Source organism: Paralichthys olivaceus, chromosome 20, assembly GCF_024713975.1.
Source record: "Paralichthys olivaceus isolate ysfri-2021 chromosome 20, ASM2471397v2, whole genome shotgun sequence".
Lineage (NCBI taxonomy): Eukaryota > Metazoa > Chordata > Actinopteri > Pleuronectiformes > Paralichthyidae > Paralichthys > Paralichthys olivaceus.
In genome coordinates, this window is record NC_091112.1 from 10,401,340 (window position 1) to 10,426,669 (window position 25,330).

A 25,330-nucleotide genomic window follows, 5' to 3' on the forward strand; every position below is an offset into this window, starting at 1 on the left:
TGCGGGAGGTGGGGTGGGGGGGTGTATATGGAGTAATTTCATTCAGAAAAATGCGGCATCTCTCGCGCCCCTCCCACTGCGGCTCACTCCTGCTCGTTGTTTTTGGTATTAAATGACACACACACACACACACACACACACACACACACACACTCATACACTCATAATTTCTCAATAAGACCCCGGGGCCTGGTTGGGGGGGTTGAATGGGAGGTTCGTGTGTTTGATGCCGGGCACAGGGCCTGCGCTGTCCACGGTGCTGAAACGCATCTGGATGAGTCATGGGGAGAAGAGGAACCATTTTTTCCCCACTCATTTATGCATATTCAAATGAAACATATAAAGAAGAGGGAATAAAACTAACAAACCATAAAAACAAAGAGAAAAAAAAAAACAGTAGCGAGGCTTTCTTTTTTTGATGTTTTTGATGTCTGTTATTTACCTCAGGAGTTTTTTTAATCTAATATTAATATTAAATATTTTTATTGACAATAGTGTTATGCAAAGCTGATATCTCTAAACCTTATAATTGTTTCCAGCTTTAGTCTTTCTTGCTTTTATCCCAGAATATTTTATTTTATTATCATTAGTGTTTTGATATATTACATATTGCTCTTTTCTTGTTTTACCTTTAACATAGAACAACGTTTGGTCCACCAAATTATTTTAAATGTGCTGTATAAATGATATAATGATAACAAGCATTATATAACATTATATTTTATGTACTTTATCACGATATTTTATCTTCAATAATTTGAGTGAATAGTGTTTGAGTGAATAGTGTTATGCATAGCGGATACCTATCAGTTTGGTCTTCTTTTACTCTAGTACTATTATTTATATATCCTGTGTGTGTGTGTGTGTGTGTGTGTGTGTGTGGAAGGATTCAGCTAAAAATGTGATATCATTTCTCATCTCCATTGCCAAATGTTGTGTGCAATCGTGTATGTGCAGAGGTGGGCAGACACAGGCTTAAACATAATACATCAGTGTAACATCTGAACAAAGAGGAGCATCAAAATAACCACTGATGTAATGAGCACTTCATTTAGTAAAGCACATGATGTAATTGCCCCAAAATGGTTGAGAAATCTTACGGTGCAGTCTGAACAATTTGTGTGTTGATGTAAGTCGAGTACATGGATCCTATTTGTTTTTGATCATTGCCTTACATAATAATCCATCCTGTATTCCATCTGATTTAATCTTGCAACATCAGTTGACACAGACAGGAGCCCCCTCCGTGCCCTAACATAACACCGGCAGGGGGGATTCGTGGCTTCTCCGGTTTGATGGGGGAGCGTGGGCGCTGCATGCGGGAGTGTGTGCTGGACGTGTCTGCGCATATCAATGCGTGAACGGAGGGAAAGTCGTCCTGTTCGAGCCATATTAGGGCACGCTTCCGGTTGATAAACCCCTCCTACGTCACGCAGAGAGGATGTGAAGTGCAGCACTGAACTCAGTGGAGCTGCTTTTTTTCGTATGACTAAGAACTCCGAGACAAATCATTGCTCACCACTATAAAACAATGAAAGAGCATATTTTTGAAGGATGGTATTGAACAGCAAATTATACTAATGAAGGGATTTTGTAAGGATGTGTTGATTATTACTGCAAAAACACACTACATTATTGTGTATTCTTCTTCTTCTTCTTTTTTAGTTGGACTCTTATCTTTCATTCAGTAACATCATATATTCTGTGCACGTATTTTTATTAATACCAACCAGTCTATTCGCCCCAGGCTGTAAATTGCAGCATTATTCCCTCATTTCTTGCCGGTGCATCGATTTTTATGGAGGAGCATCAGTGGGAGGAAATCGTGTTCGGCAGGACTGCGGAGTATCCTTCTATTTATTCTATTTTTGTTTCATTTTATTCCTTTTAAATGACGCCGACACACCAGGTCCCCCGTGGATCCGCGCCTCTCTCAGCCAGACAATGTGTGAGAACACAGATCGACACGTGGGCGCGCACACAGGAGCATGATGTCGGTGTGATCTCAGGAGGTGGAGGGGATGGTGGGATTCACTGCGTTTAGATGACAAAGTGTGTCGTGATGCAGGACTGGATTCACCTGGTTCTCAGGGCTGGTGCGTGTTTGTGTACAGGGGCGCAGCTACAACAGGGAGGTATGAGCCCTTTTCAGAGTAGGGCCCCCCGAGCCCCCCCTTTAAGGCTTATTTATGCTGCCTTCATGTACAAAAAGAGATATGTAATATCTGCGTCCTTTATGTTTCCATGGTTGTTTAGCAATATATCCACCAGAGAGCAGCAAAGAGTCTAGAGTTCTGACAACAAGAAACATGGTGACGTCTGAGAAAGTTGTGATAATGTACATGTTAAGAAAGAGGCACAAGTGTCTGTTTGTAACGTCATATGTTCTGCCATTGTTGAAATTTCTTCCACTTATGGTGGTCGGACTTGAACTATTGGCTACATTATCCCCAACAATTTCCCAATTCGTCCGTATCCATAAGCTTTCTTGCTTTTGAACGCAGAGTACAGACAGATACATATCTAACTATGAGCATAATGGGCTCAGTGAGTTTTCTCTCTGGTTTGGATGGTTTCCTACAGACTGTCGCCAGTGCTACACTTTGAGTTGATGATGGACGTCTATACTACTGTACTACTGAGTACGGGCTGTACATAGTCACATGGAATCTGACAACCTCTACTTCCCACACCAACGTCGTTCACACTGAGAACTGTTTGAAGCATTCATATCACTAATTTTGATAAACTGAAAATGAACGTATATTGAGTCAAGTGACAAATTGGCTCAACAACACAAATTTGGCTGATTATGTGACTGTTAAAAATGTAGCAACCCAGTGTCATGTTGTCATGTCAGAGCGGACAAAAGTTGGGATCAGTTGGATTAAAGTGATTTTTCCTTTCTTTAGGTTGTTTAATTGTAAGTGTATGAGAACTGCATAGTGGGACATGTCTTATATTTTAAAAGAAAAATAAAAAAGGCAGATAAACGTAATACGTCGTGTAACAGAGATAAATTGTTAGCAAAGGTAGCAGAGTGTCTTTCGGTGTCTGTCAGTCGCTCCACCAATTTGGTCTTAAAATACCTCAACAACTGTTGGATCGATATCCATAAAACTTACTACAGATGTCATCGGTCCCTGAAGGGACAGCTTGTAAAAACCTTGATTGCCTGACATTCTTTACACCCTAAGTTGTTTTGAGACCCAGGTTCTGAAGCAAATACCCTCGAACAAACACTCACATGTGTGTAGGTGTGCGCGTACACTGCCTGCTGAGGTAAGCAGGTGTCAGTCTGTCCTTACTGGTGTGTGTTTCAGGGGAGGTGAGGTGGGCCAGTTGGTTGCCTGGGAACCAAGTTTGGGTGTCGCTCATGTTACACAGATCTCTGTGTCTCCTGTCCTTTTGTCTGTCTCTCTGTGCCCTGGACAGGAACTGTTTCTCCATTCGCAACTCTTGGATACTGTTTTGAGGACTTACCAAAGACATTTTTACTGACAACTTCTGTCGTCTGTGGCTGTCAGGATGCAGCAGTCTGTGTTGAAGGTCCTGTGTTCCACACTGCTGCTTCTAGCTGGGGTGACCTATGTGTACTCACAGTCAGGTAATGAGGCATCCACCTTTTACAATACCCTTAATTGACAGCACAACCTTAAATGGTTGTTGACTTGTGAGTAACCTGTTGGTGTCTTCCTCCTTTTTGTATCTTTCCTCAACTAAACCCAAGCCTGATTTGAATCTTTCCACAATCATTTCGCTCCTCTGATTTCTGGTTCGTGTTTTTTCTCCAGTATTTCGCACAAACTGACAAGAAGTGAAAGTGTGAGAGGTGAATGAGAATCTAAAATCCTTCCTTTGGCACAACTCCTGTTTTTTCCCACTCAGTTTTGCCTATTCGGACACCATCCAGACTGTCCCACCAGTTTTCTTGCAGTAATTATACTTTTAACATTTATTTCTCTGTGGGAAGATAATTGTGCATCAGCCGATCACTTGGCAATGACTGACACTTCCAATTGACTGCCAGTTATTCCTCCTCCTCTTCCAGATTGTTCCCAAGCTGAGTCATGTGACTTGTGCGTTGGAGACTCCATGCTCAACCTGACAGGCTGCGTCTGGAGGCTTTGTCCAGATGGTGACGTGCCCACGCACACACACACACACACACACACACACACACACACACACACACACACACGCACACACATGCACACATGCACACCCACCTGTGACCTCTGATAGTAATTAGTAATTCAATCATCACGGCTACTGTAACATAAGCTTCCCCGGTTTGTACACGATGACTGAATTATTAAATATGCTGGGAATGTGCACATGACACACACACACACACACACATTAAAATGCCTGTACTTTCTGTCTTAGGTAATGATACGGGGATGTGTGTGACTGATGAGGGCGACTCAGCAGACACCTCCATGAACTGCAGCTGGACCAGAGTGTCTGAACTGTGCACAGGTATCAAACAGTTCCCTCTGACACTGACACAAATCACAGATCATCTCCCTGCATCATCTCTAACACTCGTCTCGTTTGCACGTTCCATTTCCCAGTTGTAGAGACGGTGGCTGAGGGAGGAGGCGAAGGTGACTCAGGTAAATTATATCCGCTCCACTCCAGCATCCCCTCCCTCCCCCTCCTCTCCCCTGCCTTTTGCGTCAGACATTTATTATTCCCAGAAGGAGCTGAGTAAAATGTGCCCCTGATGCCATTCATAAACTCACTCACTCACTCACTCACTCACTTACTCACTCACTCACTCACTCACTCACTCACTCACTCACCAGTTAAGTGCTTTCCCAGAACCTGACACTGATTGTTCCCCTCCCTCTCTTGCTTCTTGCAATTTCACCCATTGAACCCATAAACACACTAAATCCGTCCTCTGTCTGCAGGTGATGGCAGTAAGTCGTCTCCAGAGTTCTCCCAGGCCAAGTTTGACATGTCCAGTTTTATCGGTGGCATCATCCTGGTGCTGTGCCTGCAGGCGGGCGGCTTCTTCGCCATGCGTTTCCTCAAATCCAAAGAGCAGAGCAGCTATGACCCCATGTGAGTATATGCATGTAGGTTCCAGAGGGCAGAGAATATAACTATGTGAGTGTAAATCTGTGTGCAGTGATAATGTGTTGGTGCAGCAGCAGCCTCTAGTGGCAGGAGTGACCAACAGCACCAGCATGAATCACCTTCAACATCCCCCTGGGTTGTATTTTGATTCTCATCACTAACCTCATCCGTCCATATCAAATTCTGTCTGTCTTCACACAGAGAGCAGCCGCAATGAAGTCAAGGCGTGTGAAGGACAAGCAGATGAGTGTGCAGGACGTCAGAGCAGTGACTCATCGACTTGTGACCGTGAGATATTTATTTCTCTCCTCCTGAGCCCCTGTCATTTTCGGTGTGGTCCCCAAGTGTACCCCTGGGGGATGGGTGTATTTATAAGATGCAAACTTTCTTCAGATTGCAAATTTGTGTAGCGAGTGTGTGCATGTGTTCACTGTGTATAGCACCACATTTCTACTTCAGAAACATTTTGGCTGCAAGTAGTCATACAGTAAGACAAATGGGAAACAAACAGTCTCTGATTGTTTCAGCGAATTAGCTTTGCGATTGGAACTCAACATTAATCTTCACAGAAACTAATTTAACAAGTTAAGAGTTTGTCCTCTTACAAACAACAAGGCTGTATCAAATGTTTTAACTGTGTAAACAATACAGTGCAACAATGGGAAAGGGTGATATGTAGACAAGAGGTCAGACAAGGTTATTAAAGGCATTTTCAACTTTTCCCAAAATGAGATTGTGAAACTCAGTTTTGTCGATGAGTACTAGTCTTGTTTTTTTGAAAGCAAAAGTTAAAATAATGTCTCTTATGTATGTATTTTATGTATTAACTTGTAGTCAGTGAAATGTTTTGTCTGGGGATGTTTAGGAGACATCTTGAGGATTAAAGGTTTAAACTTTCTAACCTAACATCTAAGACTTATCAGACATCCTTCAAACTTGAAAAGCTCGAATGTGACGTTAGTACTGCACTGCTTTGATTTGTGTGTTTTTGAATTGTCAAGAGCTTTTTTGTAAGTTTATTTTCATGGAGACGTCAGTTTTAATTGCTCTGATTGACATACCAGCTCTAACCCTTTGATAACAGATCACAGAAATATGATGGGACACTGTTCACTTGTGTTCATATTGATTAGTTTGTTGATAATGAAATGTTTGGATTTTTTGTGATGCTATGACAATGAATAAATAAATACCTGTTTCTCTCAGTGTGTGTGTCATATCTCTTCTCTTAGATGCCAGTGAAGAGTTAGTAACAGAGTTTGTTCAGTACATTATGTATTGAGTGCATATTTACCTGAACTGATTTGACTGTGAACTGGGTGCGACCACAGACGTGCAGATAAGACCGACCTATCCATGGATATGTGGGTGTCAGTGTGGATCGCAGCGTGCAGTGGGAACACAGCGATGGTGGAGGCCTTTAGGGGAGCAGCAGGACGGCTGGCTGGATGCACCGCCCGCTGTCAGAGCCAGAACCCACAGGCTTGAATAAGCCCACACAAAAAAAGCCTCCCAACTGGGCAGACTATGGCTGTCGTCCAAGTCTGTTGACAAAAGACAGGACTGAATACAAGTCTTTTTTCCTCCACTCGGACCATCCCCCCCACACACACAAGCACAAACACATTTCCAGTGAGAGAAAGGAAAGTCCAGCACACATTACCACACACTAAATTGTTGGCTGCTGGCTATTCTGTCTCCCACTTTAAATCAAGCAGGAAGTTATGTTTGTGTGTGCAAGACTCTGTGTGTGTGTGCGTGTGTGTGTGTGTTTGTGTGTGTGTACATAGGACTAGGTGCAGCAGTAGCCTCAGTGTGTGACCGAGTGTGTGTTTAGCAGGTGTGGACGGCCATAAGCAGGAAAATGACATCCCACCTCCAACCTGCAGTTGGTGTTGATACATCTGTGTGTGTGTGTGTGTGTGTGTACTTTTATCTGGGACCATTTTGAGGAAAGACTTTGAGTCAGGACATTTTGGGAAAGTGAGAGCATTTGTGAGGGTTGAGATTGGTTATAGTGTTAGAACCAGGGTAGAGGTAAGGGTTGGGCATGGTTAAGGTTATGGGACAGATGTGAACTGTGGTGAGGTTAAGGTTAGGCATGGATTGGTCTTGGTTAAGGGTCAGGGATAATGATTCAGTGAAGCTGTCCACAATGAATGCAAAGTCCTCAGAGTTTAACAAAACCCTTGTGCACTTGTCACACTGACATATGTTGGTATGGTGTGCTTATTTCATTACATGCCCCCCCGCCGCCCACACACCCCCACCCACACACACACTCAAACACACACTCACGCAGACTCACTGACTCTAGAGGGCGTGTCCTCTCCGTTTACTCTGCACACAGACCCACACACACACACACACACACACACTCACACACACACTCGCACATCCACCGCACTCAGGACAACTTTTCACCAAACTTTTTCACACATGGAGCCGGCGGAAGCTGTCAAGTAAGGTAACAGAGTTTAGTTTTGGTTCATTGTGCGTGTGTGTGTGTGTGAGTGTGTGTGACAGAGTGTGTTTTCTGGTACAAGAGAGAGAGTGGTGACAGGTGTCCTCTCTCTCGCGGTGCTCATGATGAGACGGGACTTTTTTTCTCTATCTATACACTTCCTGTCACCGATAATAATAATAATAATAATGATGATAATAATGACCAGACACTTCATCTTTCAGAAATGTAAACTGAAATAACACTGACTCCTGACCCTGTGTAAATAAGATCAGCAACCTGTTGTGTACATTTTGTGCAAATATGACTCGGCTGTAAGAATACTGTCAGACTATTAGAAGACTATCATACGAGCCTGCTCTATGTCTTCTACTCTGCACTGTAATATAATCGTTGTCTGTGTTGGTTTAGCTGTCAGGTTATGAGATCTGAGGTGCACCAGTGTATAATATCCTGTTTGCTTAACTTCTAACCGCTTTGACAGGAGATTCGCTCTGCGCATGCGTTAACTACTCAAACGTAACTAGCCTCCAGGCAGAGGAGAAACCTTCACACACCCGAAGACAAAATAATATATCCATGCAGTGTAGGAGGGGAGATTGTTCTATAGTTTAACATTATGAAACATTTTCTCAGTATCACTCCTGGAAATGAGTGCAAAGTGATTGTATCTTGTGTGGTATAGTATTCAGGGTATATAGGCATAGTTCCTCTGAGCTGAAGATGGTGGTGGTTCAGTTTGTTTTGGTGTAGTCACACAGGTTCCTTTTGCCTTGTGTGCCCAAAGACTCTTGAAATGCTCCAGGTGGTATCGTACCGTTTATCCTTTGTATCTTTCATGTTGCATTGTGGTGTATCATATTGTATCACATATTGTATCATATTGGACTGTTTCTTCTATAGTATCTCATACAGGTTGTGCAACATCATGTTGTATTGTATGGTAATAGCAGCTTAAATGTTATAATTTTAAACTTATTATCATAGCTTTCTGTGATGTTATAGTTGTCAGTCTACATTAGACAGTGTTTGGTGCAGGGGGGGATGAAAGTCACAACAGCAGACAGGAATAGCCTGCGTGGACCAGCATGTCTTGTCGCCCGCTGAGTTAACAGAGCCACAGGAGGACACTTGATTTCAAAGTGTGTATCCTCAAAGCACACAGTGGTTACCAACCACCTCAGTATCCCTCTGAGGGGTATTGAGAGAATAAGAGATTCAAAAAGAATATCAAAACATATGTATTTTTGTCTGACATTTTCTTTTTTCTAAAAATCTCTGATTATTTCTTGTGGGAAAACCAAAATCTGAGGCCTGAAGATTTATTGAATGATAATGAGAAGGACAGAAACTCACTCCCTGGTGTAACTACTCACAACTCACTGACATATGCAACATGTGATGGGCTCACAACTGTGCTTCAGTGTAACGCACCGCTTTCACCTTGTCACCACCTTCTGAATGACTCCAAGCAAAAAAGTAAATCAAGTTCATTTAGGTTCCTGCAATGTCGATTTCTTCTCTTTTTAAAATACTGTGTTTGTGTTTCCTTCTCTCAGGGATGGAGGGGGAGCAGGTTGATTCTTCTCTTGACCTGAGCCACCTGACGGACCAGGAGCAGTCACTTATCCTGCAGGTCTTACAGCGGGACTTGGAGCTGCGTCATCGTGATGAAGGACGTGTAAGGTCAGGAGGTGATTGTTTATCTTTTCAGGGGCCACTTCAGTCATGAACTCAGTACAGAAAGGGGACAACTTGATGGGGAAATAAAAATAACATACATTTCATATCAGGCACTGGACTATCACAAGCTTCCATAACAGCTGTGGGGGATGAAAATACTTCTTTAACAATATATTCCCTCATCTGGAGTTAGAGTTTTGAAATGGGCCTTTTAAGTACAATTGGGTTGATTTCTGCCCATTTTCATATACATCAAATCTTTCAGAGACTTTTTGTTCACCATTGAAAATGCTTTTTCTGAAGGTGACCTCTAAAATGGGATACATTACAGTGGAGTCAGAGAGCATGATGTGACATTTATGAATTAAAAACACATCTGTATCTTTTAATCTTGAGGCCATGACTGTTTACATGATCCTGTACTTCAGAAACCTGTTTATGTTTACTCTGTTAGATTTATCACTATGTTGCTATGTCGTCAATAAAGGAAAATAGTTGTGACAATGTAATTTCTAATCTGATTTTTTAGTTTTCCTAACTGCACACTGCAGTGGATGATGCTACAGTATCCTCATGTGAACATGTGCCACACATAATCATGATATTCCCAAGACCCCATCATAACCATATAATCCTATATAAACACACCACGTTGGCACAGCTCAACACTGAGAAAAAGCTGAAACCACAGAATTTTAGGGTTAATTTTCAGTTAACTTACTCCTATTGTCAGGGTGATGAATGTACATATATATATATAAAGTCTAATGCCATATTAAATTATTATATATGTTAAATTGACATGTATTTGTCTATGACATGCTGACTGACATACAGTACATGACACCAGTGACAGCAGTGACTACAAACCCTGTGTTAAGTTTCAGATGTCGGTCCGACACCAGCTGACGTTTGCAAGCAGGAGGTTGTGATTGTTTCCTCTTTTAACGCGGCCCTGTGTAACCACTGCAGGATCCTCCAGCAGACAGAGACCGACCCGACACGTCTGCGCACACAGTCGGGGGCATGGTTCAGCGAGGAGTGCAGCAAGCGCCATTACAACCGGATGTCAGTCTGCGATCTTGTGCACGCCACCGTTCGCCACAGGAAGACGAAGAGCAGAGGTCAGTTTCCAGTTAATGTAGTGCTGCTTTTACTGGCTTGTGAGGCGGTTTATCTGATGTTACAGGGATATCCCAATGATGGGTCTGTGGTTGTTGCCATGGTTACAGATGTGCCCCTGAGCGGACTGTTTAATGGAGATGCGACAACACAACTCAACGACTCCTCTCCTGATGCAGAGGGTAGACTGAAGGATGAATATGGACGGTTAGTGATGACTGGGAAACAACTTGTTCTGAGATTTTAGTGAAACTGAATTTCCTTCTCATTCTTGTTTGTTTTCTCAGGAGTCAAGGAAAACCTAGAACAAAAAGCCCTCTATCACAGGTGTGTGTGTGCATTAATATTTCTAGTTTCCATGCAGGGATTTATTTCCTAAGCAATCATCCAAATATGAACAAATCATCTTTAATTCCAGAGTCTCCAGCATAGAAATAGTTCCTTGTCATCCAAAGGTATGAGAGTTTCTATCTCACTGTCTCTGTACCTACATAACTGTGTCTTCGTACTAATATTAAATATGAACTCATAATTCTATTCATAGACTTTGAAAGGAGAAGTGCTGGCCACTCAGAGGAACCAGAGGTGATTATAACACATCCACTGTCACAGATTATCGTGACAAATAATTAGATTAACACTGTTTTTAACTGGCAAGTTATTCCCCTTTCTTTTCTGATGCTGACACAGAGTCGATATTCTGTATTATTTAAATGCATATATCAATCACATGTTTCGTCAATAGTAAGTTATATTAGGAGTCTTCATAGGGCACGACATGAGGGTGTCATCTGATGGATGATTAGTAGTGACGTTGTATCTTAAAATCGTGCATGTGTGTGTGTGTGTGTGTGTGTGTGTGTTAAGGATGACTTTGACTGCCACAACGGAGACACAGACTCTCTGAGCAGCAACCTGACAGAGCCAGACCCAGCCTCTCTGAAAACCAGCAGCTCCACCAGCAGTCTTCAATCAGGCTACACTGTAAGCGTGCACGTATGCAAGCACACACACACACACACACACACACACACACACACACACACACACACATGCGCGCACACACACAGTCGCAATTGATTAATTGGCCATCCAGTCACGAAAGATGACTCAGCTATGACGTAGGTGCTGATCTTTGTCAGCATGTGTGTGTGTGTGTGTGTGTTGTAGCTCAGTGGCAGCATGATGAGTCTGTTCAGCTCAGGAGATTTCGGGATGGTGGAGGTGAGGGGCCGTATCCAGTTCTCATTGGTTTACGAGACGCAGAAGGAGGAGCTGCAAGTGAAAGTATTTCGCTGTGAGGACATTGCTTCAGGGCGCAAGAACCGCTCTGACCCGTAAGTGACAGTGCATGCATATACATGAACTTGAATATGCATATTGCAATGGCAACATAGCAGTCATCATCAGTCATAAAATGTATGTGTGTGTGTGTGTGTGTGTGTGTTTCACAGATATGTTAAAACCTATCTCTTACCGGACAAGTCAAGTCACAGTAAGAAGAAAACTTCAGTGAAGAAGAAGACACTCAACCCGGTCTATGATCAGACACTCCGAGTGAGACTCTCTCATTTCCATATTACATAAAGTCGCAGCCATCACATAATTCCTCTAGCAGCTGTTTGTCCTTCAGCTCTGCTCCAAGTGTCCTGCAACATGCACTGCAGCCACTTACTTCCTTTTTTTGAAGATGCCTTACAACAAATGATCACATTTAAAGTTAATTTCTTATAGCTTTTGCACTGTTGATAGGGCCCATAATACTTTGACCTGCCCTTCCACCCTGTCAAGTATCTGGCTGAGTCCAACCATATGATTTCAGTATAAAGTGAGGATTGGGGAGCTGCGGAGTCGGACCCTGAACCTGTCGGTGTGGCATGCCGAGCCCCTCAGGAGGAACTTGTTCCTTGGTGAGGTGGAGGTGGCTCTGGATCTCTGGGACTGGACCCACACACAGCCACTGTGGCAGGACCTGCAGCCACGGGTAGGGACAAGAAGAAATAAATGACATGCATGCAAATACACACCCATGTAGTCACATAAGTTATGTTGTAGCATTTAGTACTCCCAGACTGATATTTACCAAAAGAAATATGATGCCTGCATGTACATTTGCTTGTTTGTCGGTGTAGCAGCACTTTTGGCAGCTTTGTCAAAGACGAGGAATACAAGGAGGAGTGCCTCTTGTGTCTGGGAAAGCTGAAGGGAGAGGAAGACACACTGTGAATATAAACTAAGGTTTTATGTAACCTTAATCTTTTACTGCTTCCACACTTCTGCTTCCCTCCTCCCACCTGTCCGCTATCTTTTTCCTGCTTTGTCTTTTCCTCTTCCTCTTGCATTTTGTTTTCTCTGCTCCCCTCCTCTCCTGTCATCACAGATTAATTTGAATCAAGACTCCATCAGCAGTCGTGGGACCATCATGCTCTCTATAAAGTTCATCCCAAACGGATCAGAGGGTGAGCAGGAAGCATACATCATGGATGCACAATATGTCCTACCCTAATATCGCAATCATGTCAGTCTGATACATATTTGTGTGTGTGTATGTGTGTGTGTGTGTGTGTGTGTGTGTGTGTGTGTGTGTGTGTGTGTGTGTGTTAAGGTAATGGTCTGCCCCTGACAGGAGAACTTTACATCTGGCTTCGGGAGGCTCAAGGCCTCCTGACCAACAAAGGAGGCGCTATAGACTCATTCGTGAGAAGGTGTGTCATTTCTGCATTAAAATTGTTGATATTTTGTCATTGATCATCAACTGATACCAGCAAGTATATTGTCATCTCCTAAATACAGCAGGAAACAAAAGTGTTTTTTTACTGTTTCAAATGAAATACACTGAAGTTAGTTTCCTTCCACATAACCTGTTTAAACATGACCATATTTTTAAATGACTCTCGTGAAACTCCTGATATACCATGGCTGTTCAAAGTAAAAACCACAGTTAAAAAAAAAACTCATAATACATAATGTGTCCTCTCACTTCAGTGGATCCTGGATTTCATTTTAGATTGACTTAACACAAACATCTTTACTCAAACAAAAAACATATTGTTCATTCTGTCTTGTATTATGAAAAAACTAGTGTTTCAGTTTCAAATTACAAAAACTCTGAGCGTTAATGTATTTCTCATCCTCATTTTCAAGATCCACAATTCAAATACTGAGAGAATCCGATTCACAATCCACAACATTCATAATCGTATCATTTTTTTAAATCCCACAAGCTACATACTCCCAGATGCGAGCAGTCAAAGTGGTCAGAAGACGCGTGTGGTGAAGCACTCCATCAGCCCCACCTACAACCACACCATGGTGTATGATGGCTTCCACACCAGCGACCTGAGAGAGGCCTGCGCAGAGCTGATGGTCTGGCAGCGTGAAGGGTTAAAGAGGCACGTCTTGGGAGGGATTCGTCTGAGCTGTGGAACTGGTGAGAGTCTCTCCGCTGTTCGCTTTAACACTTTTATTTATATTCCTATCAAGACTTATGGTGAAAGACAAATTCACCTTCACATCCTGACATTTTGACATCTTGATATCTGACACCTCTGGTGATAAACATGGGTTTTGTATTCGGTATAAACTCCAGTTTCTTGTTTTTAAACTAATGGCTGATTTTGCTTCCATAAATGTAACACACATCACAATCTCGCTTAATTTTCTAAGAAGTAGGAGCCCCAGCAATTAAGAATTTTGTAATTAGTATGAAGAAAGTAAGCTGAAACAGTTGGCATGAGAAAGCAGTAAACATTCATCAAATCAACAGATGTGCTTGTACTACACTTATACAGAAAATCATATCAATCACCCGCATGTCTTTGTGTCTTTCTGGCATCATAATTATGCATCAGTGAAAAATGGGAAGGCCGACTGATTATGGAGACTCCTTCCTGTTTTAGTGGCAGATAGTTAGGAAGGGAACCAACACTCTTCGCCCTTGTCAGAAAAGCTTTTCACCTACAATGGTGTTTCAGAGTGGAAAATGGTGACAGTATCATTTAGTCCAGTGGTTCACTTTCGTTTGCATTCTGTTCACTTGGCATTTCAGGCATTTCAGGCATTTCAGAGGGTCATGTTATCAGAGAGAGGTCATTTCTAGGTCTATTTTCTCAGTGTGACATTTGCGGTTCACAGCAAAATAGTAATTGTACTTGCCACAGTTTCCCTGTCTGTATCTGTCAAAAATGTCACAAACATAAATATTTGCAACACTTCCTGGACCTGTTTCAAAGTAAGAGCAACTTTTCTGTTGACTTAATCCATTCATTTGTTCTAACAAGGTTTTTATTGTTACTGCAGGATGGGAAGATGCACAGCTTCATTCCGTAGTTTCCTGGCATTTAATACATTGACATTAGAGTACATACTCTACCTTTGGTTGAGTCAATAATGAATAAGGTATTGTTTTTGTTTTCAATGGCAGGTCAGAGTTATGGCGAGGACGTCAGCTGGATGGACTCCACTGAACAGGAGGTCGCCGTGTGGACATCCATGATTGAAAACCCAAACCACTGGATCGACGCAAAGCTAACGATCAGAACTAACCTCGCTCACAGGTCCGAGTGACACTGACGCACAGACGCGCATGTTCAAAAAACAGTCGGACTGAACTCTCAGCACAAAAGCACATTTAACCTCTTCACTGATACACACATTGTTTATTTCCGCTGTTTATTCATAGACACACACTTGGAGTCAGTAGTGGTGCAATATTGTGAATTAATGGCGTAGATCAGAAATATTTAGTTTTGAAACTCTGAAATCTGCTTTCGTTTCAAATGTCTTATTTGTATATTTTTTTCCCTATTTGAAAAAAGTGCATTTGTAATAGTGTTCTGTACTTACTGATATTATATTAAAGTGAAATTATTTAATGTTTAGAATTAAATTACCCCAGGCTAATTTACTGTTATTGTTTTATATTTATTTCTAGTTTTAACTCAACCCTTTCAATCACTTTCGAATACCTGTGCGTCAGAAAAATAGCACTAATCCCTGATCACTTCACTGTCTTCACTGTAACTGGATGTGATGGCAAAGGCATTCAGCTTTTCATTTTAATGGAGTCGCTGACTACCACCTTGTGGTCAGACCTTGTAGGTATTCTGTAATTCATTAAGCAAATTAAAGAAGAGAAAAGGGTCAAGAACACAAGAAGAAAAGACAGTTTCATTTAATGTGTCCACTCTTTGATTCCATCTGCCACTTCACTCATCAAAGGAAAGTAGAGGATCATTAGTGGACTCTTTATCACAAGAGGGATTACCCCTGTCGAGCAGAGGGTGTTATTTGGTTTCTAAAATAAAGTCTTAATATTGCTTTATGTGTTTGTGTCTTGTAAGTTAAAAATCTATTTTAATGTAAGGTCACATCAGCTGATGTTTTGCAATGCTGTGCTTATTCAAAGTAATACTCATTCAATATTCTATGTGAAATGCTCTGAATGGACTGGATATATTACTGGGTCTTGAGTCTCGCTTATTAACTTGTAAAACATAAATCATTAAAATAAATGTAAAAAATGAGTTGAAATGTAGTCAATTTGGATTCTTTTAGGATTCCTCTGGGTCTGGTTGCCAACTTTGCCCTTTCAGGTTTTATGCTTTTTTGTTTGTAGTGAGATTAAGTGACCCCACAGCTTTGCCCTGCTCAGTGATGGTGTCTGTGATGGACTTTGTGATTTGTGTGAGGGTTGTCAGTCAAAATGTCATCAGTGAGCATCAGAGGAAATCTTCACAGTGGTGCAGAGGATGATGACATGAGAGGAGGAAGCACGGAACTCTGGCGCCCCCTAGGGGAGGCGCGCCCCACACTTTGAAAAGCCCTGTCATTTATTATTAACACACTCCGTTTCCTGCGTATGCGCCCTCTTGTAGTCTACGTTGTTGCCATGGTGACCTCGTGTATCAACGCCACAGCCAGCGGAGGAGCCACGGACTGTAAATAAAAAGTCCGGATCTCACGTGTCCTGATCGTCCTGGTTCTGAGCAGGTCACAGATGTCTGCCATGAAGAGAAAGTCGCTCCACACTCTGGCAGAAACTCTGTCTAAACAAGTGCAGCACTGTGAGTACAAACATCTGTCCGATTCGCTCAGGCTAGGCTAAACTAAGCTAAGCCATAGTTTCCGTTACGCGCCACTGCTGTGATTGTTTAACTGACACCGAGAGCTAAAGCTAATGTTATAGATGGCAGGAGAAAAGTGATCGATTATTGTTTTGGTCGCAGTCAGCAAGACAGAGGTGGAGGCTCTGATCGGACTGTACCATGACCTGCTGGGGGAGTCAGCTGCTCCGGGCAGAGCAGTCACAGGTCTGGACAGAAGCAAGTTCAGGAATTTCCTGTTCAAAACGTTCGAGATGACTGATAGCATGATCATGGACGAAGGTATTTAATAGTTCCTATTTTAGTTTGTTACTTTCTTCTTTGATCTGTTGATCAAAGCTTTTACAAATGATTGACATTGGCTCTTATTTCCACTGACCAATCCTATTTGTATAATTCTATATGTTACTTATAAATGATACAAAGAGAAGTGCTATATGATTAAATACTATTATGATTAGTTGAATTATATGTTTTTGTTATTGAACTCCCATTTGCCTAAGTCTTACTCAGAGAAGTCTTGCTCATTTATTATTGGAAACTTTACTCTTCATGTTCCCTTTTTGAAGACACATTTTACATGCTCAAGTTATCTGCTATCATCCTAATAAAAGTCTCAAGCTTTTGTTAGCTTAGCATTTAGAAGTAAGTGTAACTGATCGCTCTCTATTTGACCCATAATACGTACCAAACTACTAAGAAACCTCTTTGAGGATTTGGGAATGAATTTAAATTAATTTATGGACCTGTGAAATAAAGCGTTGCCTAAGATTCAGTAATAACCCGCAACACTTTGGACGCAGAGCGCTATGGCTGTTTGATGACCTGAGCATGTCCTGCATTTCACTGACTATCTGTCCTGCAGTCTTCAGGACATTTGACAAAGACAACGACAGCTTCATCAGTAAGAAAGAGTGGGTCGAGGGACTTTCTGTTTTACTCCGAGGGACCTTGGAGGAAAAAATTAAATGTAAGCTGTCAGATTCTCACATATAAAAAAATCAGTTAAGAGGCATTATCCAGGTAATAACTCTTCTCTTTATGCAGACTGCTTCCATGTGTACGACTTGAACGGTGACTACTACATCTCAAAGGAGGAAATGTTTCACATGCTGAAGGACAGCCTCTCCATGCAGCCCACAGATGAGGACCCTTACGAGGGAGCCAGAGAACTGGTGGAGATCACACTCAAGAAGATGGTGAGGGGATACAGTTACAGCTCTGACCCTATACCATTATTATTATTATACCATTATATTGGTGTAATATGTTAAGTTACGTCTGCAGACAGTAACAACTCAAACCTTAAAACTCACTTGTACTATTCAATTTTTTTTTCGGAACATTTTTATCGTAATTTTATTCTCAGTTCTCTCTTTTATTCTGTTCAATGTATTATTACTGATTTGGAAGATGGCAGTGTGCACAGACGCAGAGGTTTTGCTCTCCCTGAAGTGGATTATTGGAAGAACTGAGAGGTTCTTAGTAACTTGCACTTCCAGACTGTAAACAAGCTCTTATCCAAGTACCATTAGAGAACTTAAAGTGCAATAATATCAAGCTCTGTATGTTCAATGTTTTTGTTGTAATACTCTGTTTATTTTTATTTTTGCCTGTTTTTTATATTTATGTATTAGACTGTAATGTCTTTATTTGTCTAAATATTATTTTCTGTACCACTGGGACACTTAATTTCTTTGTACACTTATCTATGATTTCATGCCAAAATGGCTGCTAAGAAAAAACTCTATGGTCATTTTGTTTTTCTATGGGCAGGACCATGACCACGATGGGCGGTTGTCATTTGACGACTTTGAGAAGTCAGTGAGAGAAGAGAATCTGTTACTTGAAGCTTTTGGAAACTGCCTCCCTGACACCGAGGTAAGAAGGAATTAAAGGATGATGGGAAATGTATTAACTTAGAAATGTTTAAATCAGAAGTTCTTAATCTTACTTCCTGTTTTTCTTCATTTCCAGAGTATTGAGACATTTGAACAGAATGTATTTCAGAAGAAGTGAAACCATGAAGAAATCATATTCATGTTGGATTTTCAGATGTATATTTAATAATACAAACGTATATTGCTGTTTACATTGAGATAAAAAATGTTTAAATAAAACAAGTTGCCACAAGAAATCGAGCTGGTGATTTCAAATCCGACGACGTGGTTTCATCTTTTTCTCCACTGGTTTGACAACAGGAACTGATTCCACCTGAGAAAGATGACAGGGATTTTAACTGGTCTGAATCAGGAAATCTAGACTACGTTGATGGAATATTGTCATTTTGATCAGTTCAGATTATAGGTTACCTGTTTCATTGTGTTCCTGATGAGGCTGACTGTTTTGTTCAGCGATTCATCCTCCATGTTTAGTTTAGGTGGTTCAGGTAGCTTTGGACCAATCAAAGGCTCATTTTTCCCAGAAACAGCTGTCTGTGTTTGGCTTGCTTGTATTTTGCGTTTCCTGTTCTCCAGGTTTGTAGTCCTCGGGACAAATCTGACTGCAGGAGCCTGATCTGGAGTCAGTCTGAGTTCTGTGTCTCTGTCTGAAGAGGTTTGACTGAAACTTAAATCCTGCGCTGGCTCCTGTCTCGTGTCAATTATGGCATTGTGTAATGTTCCCATTTTATCTTCTGTTGGTACAGTCCCATGTTGATTTTTATGTCCATAATAATGGCATTCCTGGGGAGGTAATGGCAGTAAGGGAAAGCCTGAATAATGGCTTAAGTTTAAATTCTCTCCTGTATTATCATTGTCAGGCCTTCGATCGTGTCTGGAGATGATCTTCTCTGATGTGGTGGCTGTGTTTGATGTTGTGGGCTCCTCCTTTCCTGCCTCCTTCTGTTCCTTTTCTCTCACTTTAAAATTATAGGGAAAAAAAGGCAAATATTATACTGAGGGTTCAATTCAAATTGGTAATTCCAGCTATATTACAACAATAAAATACAAATAAAGAGCAATTTTTCCTCTGTTATATGAAATGATAGAGCTGGAACATTTGAAATGTCCCAATGTTTTAAAAGATAAGTTTACACAGAAAGATTTTATATATATATATATATATGTATATAATTGATGTTAAAGTGTACCTTTATTCCGAGCAGCCCTCATTATGTATCTCCTTCGGTCCTGCAGTTTTAACTTGGTGTCTTCCACACTTTCATATTCTGGGACGTAGCACACATGGAGAACACCGCCATAGAAACTCTTCTCATCCATGTGTCGTTTGGCTGCTCTGAAGAAAAAAAAAAAATGAATTGGGGTAATTTTTAATTTTTTTTTAAGTTCTGTTCAACTTTGCCAGTACGGTATATTGAAAATGAGGTTGAGTCAGATCCTGAACCTGGCACTGGCGAGTCTCTGGAACTTGACCAGGTAGACCTCCGTGAATTCCTCAGCAGGATACTCATCCAGGGGCCTGTACTCCTCCACAGCTCCGTACAGGGCACATCGCTGGATCAGCTCCGTCATCACTCCGATGGCGGGGACTCCTTGGACCATCAGGTACGTGGACTCTAAATTGATGGTGTACACCTGATGATCATACACAAGACAAATTATCACACTATGCATCATCAAAACACTTGGCTGAGATATCTGTTTGCCCAGTAATAAGGGAGATAAAGATGTTTTTTTCTTTGAGCAACTGCTTTTATAATTAGTGAAATTCCATATCCACAAGAAAAGATGGACAGATTTTTCTATGAAGAGCTGCATCAATATGGCACCAAGCAGAAAATAAGGCAATTAAAACAAAAGTTTGGAAAACACTCATGGACTGATGACACATGACATTGAAAGTTTGAAATTTTACTCCATTTTCTTTAATTAAATTTACTTATTTTGTATGTCTTTTCTCATTCTCTTCATCATTTCAATTGAACATTTGACAATTTATGTCTGCCTGCCAAGTTTTAGAAGATTTTACTGTAGAATGTCTGAGAAAATTAAAGGGTACTTTTTCATTATGGCACCAAAACTTGCTGATTTGAGATATAATTATAAAAAACTCCTTGGGAGGTGACACATATATTTCACCTCACTCTTGTTCATGGTGACATGCAGACACTGAGAATCACCGTGAAATATCTGTCACCTCTAAAGGATTTAAATACATATAAATATATATGTATATTTATATTTAAAAACCTCTGGAGTGTCCCAAAAGCTTGAATTACTTCCTGAAGATGCCGCCATGTTTCTGGAAACACAATTCCGTTCGGAGAACTTCAAAATAAGAGGGCATTCTCCATCACCTACCCCTTGCCTCCAATGCATACCGGAGTGAAATATCTTATTTTGAAAAGGAGGGGGTGAAATGATGACGGTTGTTGAGGATTTTTTGACCATCCTTACACATTACTGCATATGCCACTGTATGTTATGTATATTTCACTATATCTGTACAGGAGAATAGTGCCTGTCTAATCCACAGATGCTTCCCTCTTTCTCTAAGCAGTACGCAAGGTCAGGTTATAGATAAAGGACCAACCAACAGTACATTGTGGTGTCTACGCTCAGGGACTTTCATATCTACTGTAATTCAGATGCGCCAGACAGAGAGGCACCAACTTCAACTCTCACCAACTTCAACTCTTTTCTAAATTACACCAGGGGCAAGATGCAAGGACATAATGTGGTTTAGGAATGCATATTTAGACTTAACTTTCCGATAGGATGCAAACACCTACATGTTGCATAGAGAGTGACAGCAATTCTAGCCATTCATGGACGTGCTGTTAGAATGGGTGACGCAAGTAGAGGAAGATACATGGGGATGCTGTGGGAGACATCTTCAGACTTGGGGGTGACAGTTGCTCATGATACTCTGTTAGCATTTGTATATTGTTCAACCTTCTGGTCTCGTTGATGCATCAAGTCAATATTAAACTCTTTAGACATCAGCTGCTGCCTAAGTTCTTCTTTTACCAGCTTCCAAAAAACAATGGTGAGAAGCTGTTGTTAAAGTATCATTAGCCAATTAATGTTCGTGCTCTGTGACCTTCCAAGATTTTTTAAATATTGAAGTCACTTTAACCCAGTCCACTGAAATACCTTTGCTCTCTTTGACACATGTACAACCTGCTGTTTGTGTCTGTTATTGCAGGTCTGTAGCCCCTTTTAAGGTTCCATTATTAACATTAACCATCACTGACACAATATGTCATTACAATAGACAATGCTATAATTTAATGCTTTAATTTAGTTATTATGGTCTGCATTTGCACAAATTACTCAAACATAAAATAAACAAAAAGCGATTATTTACACAATTCGAATGTCTTTCATAAGAAGCAACAGGAAAGTAAAAATAACAGTTTGCTTCAATATTAGTTCATTTCCCTTTATTTTAACAGGATAAGCCAGCCTGTATCAATATTGCTGTCCGAGGAGTCATTCATATAAATACTGAAGACACGAGAATAAAACTTGGTTAAAAAGCTTGTACAAAAACACAGAATACATTTATTCAGCCTAGAGAGAACATAAATATTAATGAGTATGCCTTATTCTACTGTTAATAAAAACTTTGATCCTTTGAGGTTTTTCGATCTACTTTGGTACAGTTGTAGTCAATAAATTGCTACATGAGTAGTGGCATCTCTGTGCATCATTGCTATTACTATTCATCATCTTATGTAGCGGTCTCCAAATAGTGTGGCATCAAAGGCAGCTGCTTCATAACAGTGTGGCATCAAAGGCAGCTGCCTCGAAACAGAGTGGCGACAAAGACAAAGACTTTACACATAAGTGACAGTTTCTGTTGCCACTCGTATAGGCAAGTGCGATACTGCCACGATTTTATTTTGCCCTTACTATTTCCTATTTCCAACTATGTCACAAATATCTGCTTTGCAGAGAAAGTCGATCCTTTCTCTGGCAGAAACTCTCTGTAAACAAGTGAGGCACTGTGAGTATAAACATATGCCTGATCAGCTCAGGCTAGGCTAAGCTAACTATGGTTTCCGTTTAATGCTACTACTGTGATTTTTTAAACAAGCCTGAGAGCTAAAGCTAATGCTATAGATGGCAGGAGAATAGTAATTATTGTTTTGGTCGCAGTCAGCAAGACAGAGGTGGTGGATTTGATCGAACTGTACTATGAGCTGCTGGGGGAGTCAGCTGCACCGGGCAAAGCAGTCAAAGGTCTGGACAGAAGCAAGTTCAGGTATTTCCTGTTCAAAACGTTCGACATGACTGACAGCATGATCATGGACAGAGGTAAGTCATGTGTTTTACTATATATTTATATTTGTTTACTTGCTTGTGCCAGATTAATACCTAATTCCTGAGTTTCCTTGAAACAATATGGTTTCTATAGTTCCTATTTTAGTTCTGAAACAAATTTTTTCTCAAGTCTGTTCTTAAATTGTCTTTTAACCAAAGCTTTTACAAATGATTGACATTGTCTCTTAATTTCCACTGAACAGTCCTATTAATATAATTCTATCTATTTATTATTTATGAATGTTCATAGAAAAACACTTATTGACATTGTAAATCGAAGTGCTACACAAATAAGCTGTAGCACTTTTGCTGTTTGATGATCTGAGCATGTCCTACATTTCACTGACTATCTGTCCTGCAGTCTTCAGGACATTTGACAAAGACGACGACGGCTTCATCAGTAAGAAAGAGTGGGTCGAGGGACTTTCTGTTTTACTCCGAGGGACCTTGGAGGAAAAAATGAAATGTAAGAAATGTCAGATTCTCACATATAAAAAAATCAGTCACGAGGCATTATCCAGGTAATAACTCTTCTCTTTATGCAGACTGCTTCCATGTGTACGACTTGAAAGATGACAATTACATCTCGAAGGAGGAAATGTTTCAGATGCTGAAGGACAGCCTCATCATTCAGCCCACAGATGAGGACCCTTACGAGGGAGCCAGAGAACTGGTGGAGATCACACTCAAGAAGATGGTGAGGGGATACAGTTACAGCTCTGACCCTATACCATTATTATTATTATACCATTATATTGGTGTAATAGTTTTTTTATCGGAACATTTTTATCATAATTTTATTCTCAGTTCTCTCTTTTATTCTGTTCAATGTATTATTACTGATTTGGAAGATGGCAGTGTGCACAGACGCAGAGGTTTTGCTCTCCCTGAAGTGGATTATTGGAAGAACTGAGAGGTCCTTAGTAACTTGCACTTCCAGACTGTTAACAAGCTCTTATCCAAGTACCATTAGAGAACTTAAAGTGCAATAATATCAAGCTCTGTATGGTCAATGTTTTTGTTGTAATACTTTACATTTAATTTTATTATCGCCAGTTTTTTTTATATCTGTTCATTAGGCTGTAATGTCTTTATTTGTCTAAATATAATTTTCTGTACCACTGGGACACTTAATTTCTTTGTACACTTCAAAATGACAATTTGTTTACCTACTATTTCATGCCAAAATGGCTGCTAAGAAAAAACTCTAAAGTCATTTTATTTTCTATGGGCAGGACCATGACCAAGATGGGCGGTTGTCATTTGACGACTTTGAGAAGTCAGTGAGAGAAGAGAATCTGTTACTTGAAGCTTTTGGAAACTGCCTCCCTGACACCCAGGTAAGAAGGAATTAAAGGATGATGGGAAATGTATTAACTTAGAATTTTTTAAGTCAGAAGTTCTTTATCTTATTTTCTGTTGTCTGTTTTTTTCCCCAGAGTATTGAGACATTTGAGCAGAATGTATTTCATAAACAAGTGCAGTGAAACCATGAAGAAATCATATTCACATCAGATTTTCAGATATATTTTGTAATAGCCACTAAGCAGCCTGCATTTGTGGGGTACTAAATATTAATGTTGATTTGACATGTCACTTATGTTCTGAAGTTATTCAAATTTTTAGTTTTATTTTACTTATTTTTCTAATTCCTCCTTCTATTTCCATTCTCTTTTTCATTTTAAAAAGTTTGTAACTGTGCCCTCGATACTGTTATTGTACAAACTATAAAATCGTCAAAAAATAAATAGGTGACTGCAAGTTATACTGATACTGTAAAGTTGTCCAAAATGATGAAAAACTAGTTGGTTTACAACTGTATCAGCCTTTGTTAGAAATTATGGATCCAAGAGATTTTACAGTAGAGTAATAAAGAAAGAGCATAATGCCCTTTTCAATTCAAAATAATGAACTTTGAGGCTGAATTTCTCAAAAGATCATACAGTAAATATACTTGATACTGAGTGAGTGAACAGTCAGGATGGTCTTGAGGACAACTTTTGACTACCTTTGTAGGAAATTAAAGGGATTTTACAGTGGCAGAAAAGATTGGCTCGCTCCGTATCATGGACTACCTGCATTTGCCATACATTCTGTAATACGGGCGCACTTGAAATCAGGAAAAGACGAACGTCTGCTCACCTGACCGCAGTGTAAAATCCTCTAAAAACTTGACATACAGACAGTGAGCGTCACCATGAACAAGAACCAGGTGAAATGTCTGTGTCACATCTCAAGGATTAAAAAAAAATAGATTTATTGAATATGATCTTTTATCTAAGGTGGGTTTAATCTTTATATACAGTCTAAACCATAGACTGTGGTTTAAACAAACGACAGAGCACACCATCACAGTGTCGCTCGGGTGTCTCTGATCTTGAGACCCAGCGTTTCCTTCACAGAGAGGAACATGTTCTTACCTTTACTGCTTTGGCGTTTCTTCCCTCTCGGTACTTGGGTCTAGAAATACAAACTTTTCTCTGTTCGTGGTGTTTATAAACCTCCGGAGTGTCCCAACAGCTTGAACTGCTTCCTGAAGATGCCGCCATGTTTCTGGAAACACAATTCCGTCCGGCACACTTCAAAATAAGAGCGTATTCTCCATCACCTACCCCTTGCCTCCAATGCGTACCGGCGCG

General features: G+C 40.6%; 5 protein-coding genes across 9 annotated transcripts; 4 read left to right on the plus strand and 1 right to left on the minus strand.

Annotated features, from left to right (window-relative positions):
* Nucleotides 1–98: 98 nt before the first annotated feature.
* On the plus strand, nt 99–6,294 carry cd164l2 (CD164 sialomucin-like 2). Its single transcript, XM_020090583.2, has 6 exons — nt 99–3,607; nt 4,052–4,138; nt 4,390–4,482; nt 4,578–4,619; nt 4,920–5,073; nt 5,290–6,294. The coding sequence occupies exons 1-6, from the start codon at nt 3,529–3,531 to the stop codon at nt 5,303–5,305; spliced, it is 471 nt and encodes a 156-aa protein (XP_019946142.1). The 5' UTR covers nt 99–3,528; the 3' UTR covers nt 5,306–6,294.
* Nucleotides 6,295–7,412: 1,118 nt separating this feature from the next.
* sytl1 (synaptotagmin-like 1) lies at nt 7,413–15,882 on the plus strand. 5 transcript variants are annotated; one of them, XM_020090389.2, is made up of 15 exons: nt 7,413–7,555; nt 9,112–9,238; nt 10,208–10,359; nt 10,468–10,564; nt 10,645–10,684; nt 10,776–10,812; nt 10,902–10,942; nt 11,225–11,341; nt 11,528–11,694; nt 11,812–11,914; nt 12,180–12,341; nt 12,738–12,816; nt 12,963–13,062; nt 13,582–13,787; nt 14,781–15,882. In XM_020090389.2, exons 2-15 carry the CDS (start codon nt 9,114–9,116, stop codon nt 14,921–14,923), a joined length of 1,569 nt encoding a protein of 522 aa, XP_019945948.1. In that variant the 5' UTR covers nt 7,413–7,555; nt 9,112–9,113; the 3' UTR covers nt 14,924–15,882. The 5 variants fall into 5 exon arrangements, with proteins under 5 accessions (XP_019945948.1, XP_069371973.1, XP_019945951.1 ...); XM_020090392.2 differs by having other exon boundaries at nt 7,433–7,550; nt 9,112–9,246; XM_020090390.2 differs by having other exon boundaries at nt 7,450–7,550.
* Nucleotides 15,883–16,216: 334 nt separating this feature from the next.
* On the plus strand, nt 16,217–18,622 carry LOC109631566 (calaxin-like). The gene is made up of 6 exons (XM_069515875.1): nt 16,217–16,422; nt 16,585–16,743; nt 17,327–17,431; nt 17,509–17,660; nt 18,238–18,342; nt 18,439–18,622. The coding sequence occupies exons 1-6, from the start codon at nt 16,356–16,358 to the stop codon at nt 18,478–18,480; spliced, it is 630 nt and encodes a 209-aa protein (XP_069371976.1). The 5' UTR covers nt 16,217–16,355; the 3' UTR covers nt 18,481–18,622.
* rbm48 (RNA binding motif protein 48) lies at nt 18,505–25,315 on the minus strand. The gene is made up of 5 exons (XM_069515873.1): nt 25,112–25,315; nt 19,807–19,997; nt 19,553–19,698; nt 18,774–19,321; nt 18,505–18,675 (listed from the first exon to the last, which is right to left on the minus strand). The coding sequence occupies exons 1-5, from the start codon at nt 25,238–25,240 to the stop codon at nt 18,613–18,615; spliced, it is 1,077 nt and encodes a 358-aa protein (XP_069371974.1). The 5' UTR covers nt 25,241–25,315; the 3' UTR covers nt 18,505–18,612.
* LOC138405845 (calaxin-like) lies at nt 22,213–24,280 on the plus strand. The gene is made up of 6 exons (XM_069515874.1): nt 22,213–22,374; nt 22,527–22,685; nt 23,053–23,157; nt 23,237–23,388; nt 23,927–24,031; nt 24,131–24,280. Exons 1-6 carry the CDS (start codon nt 22,299–22,301, stop codon nt 24,176–24,178), a joined length of 645 nt encoding a protein of 214 aa, XP_069371975.1. The 5' UTR covers nt 22,213–22,298; the 3' UTR covers nt 24,179–24,280.
* Nucleotides 25,316–25,330: the final 15 nt, after the last annotated feature.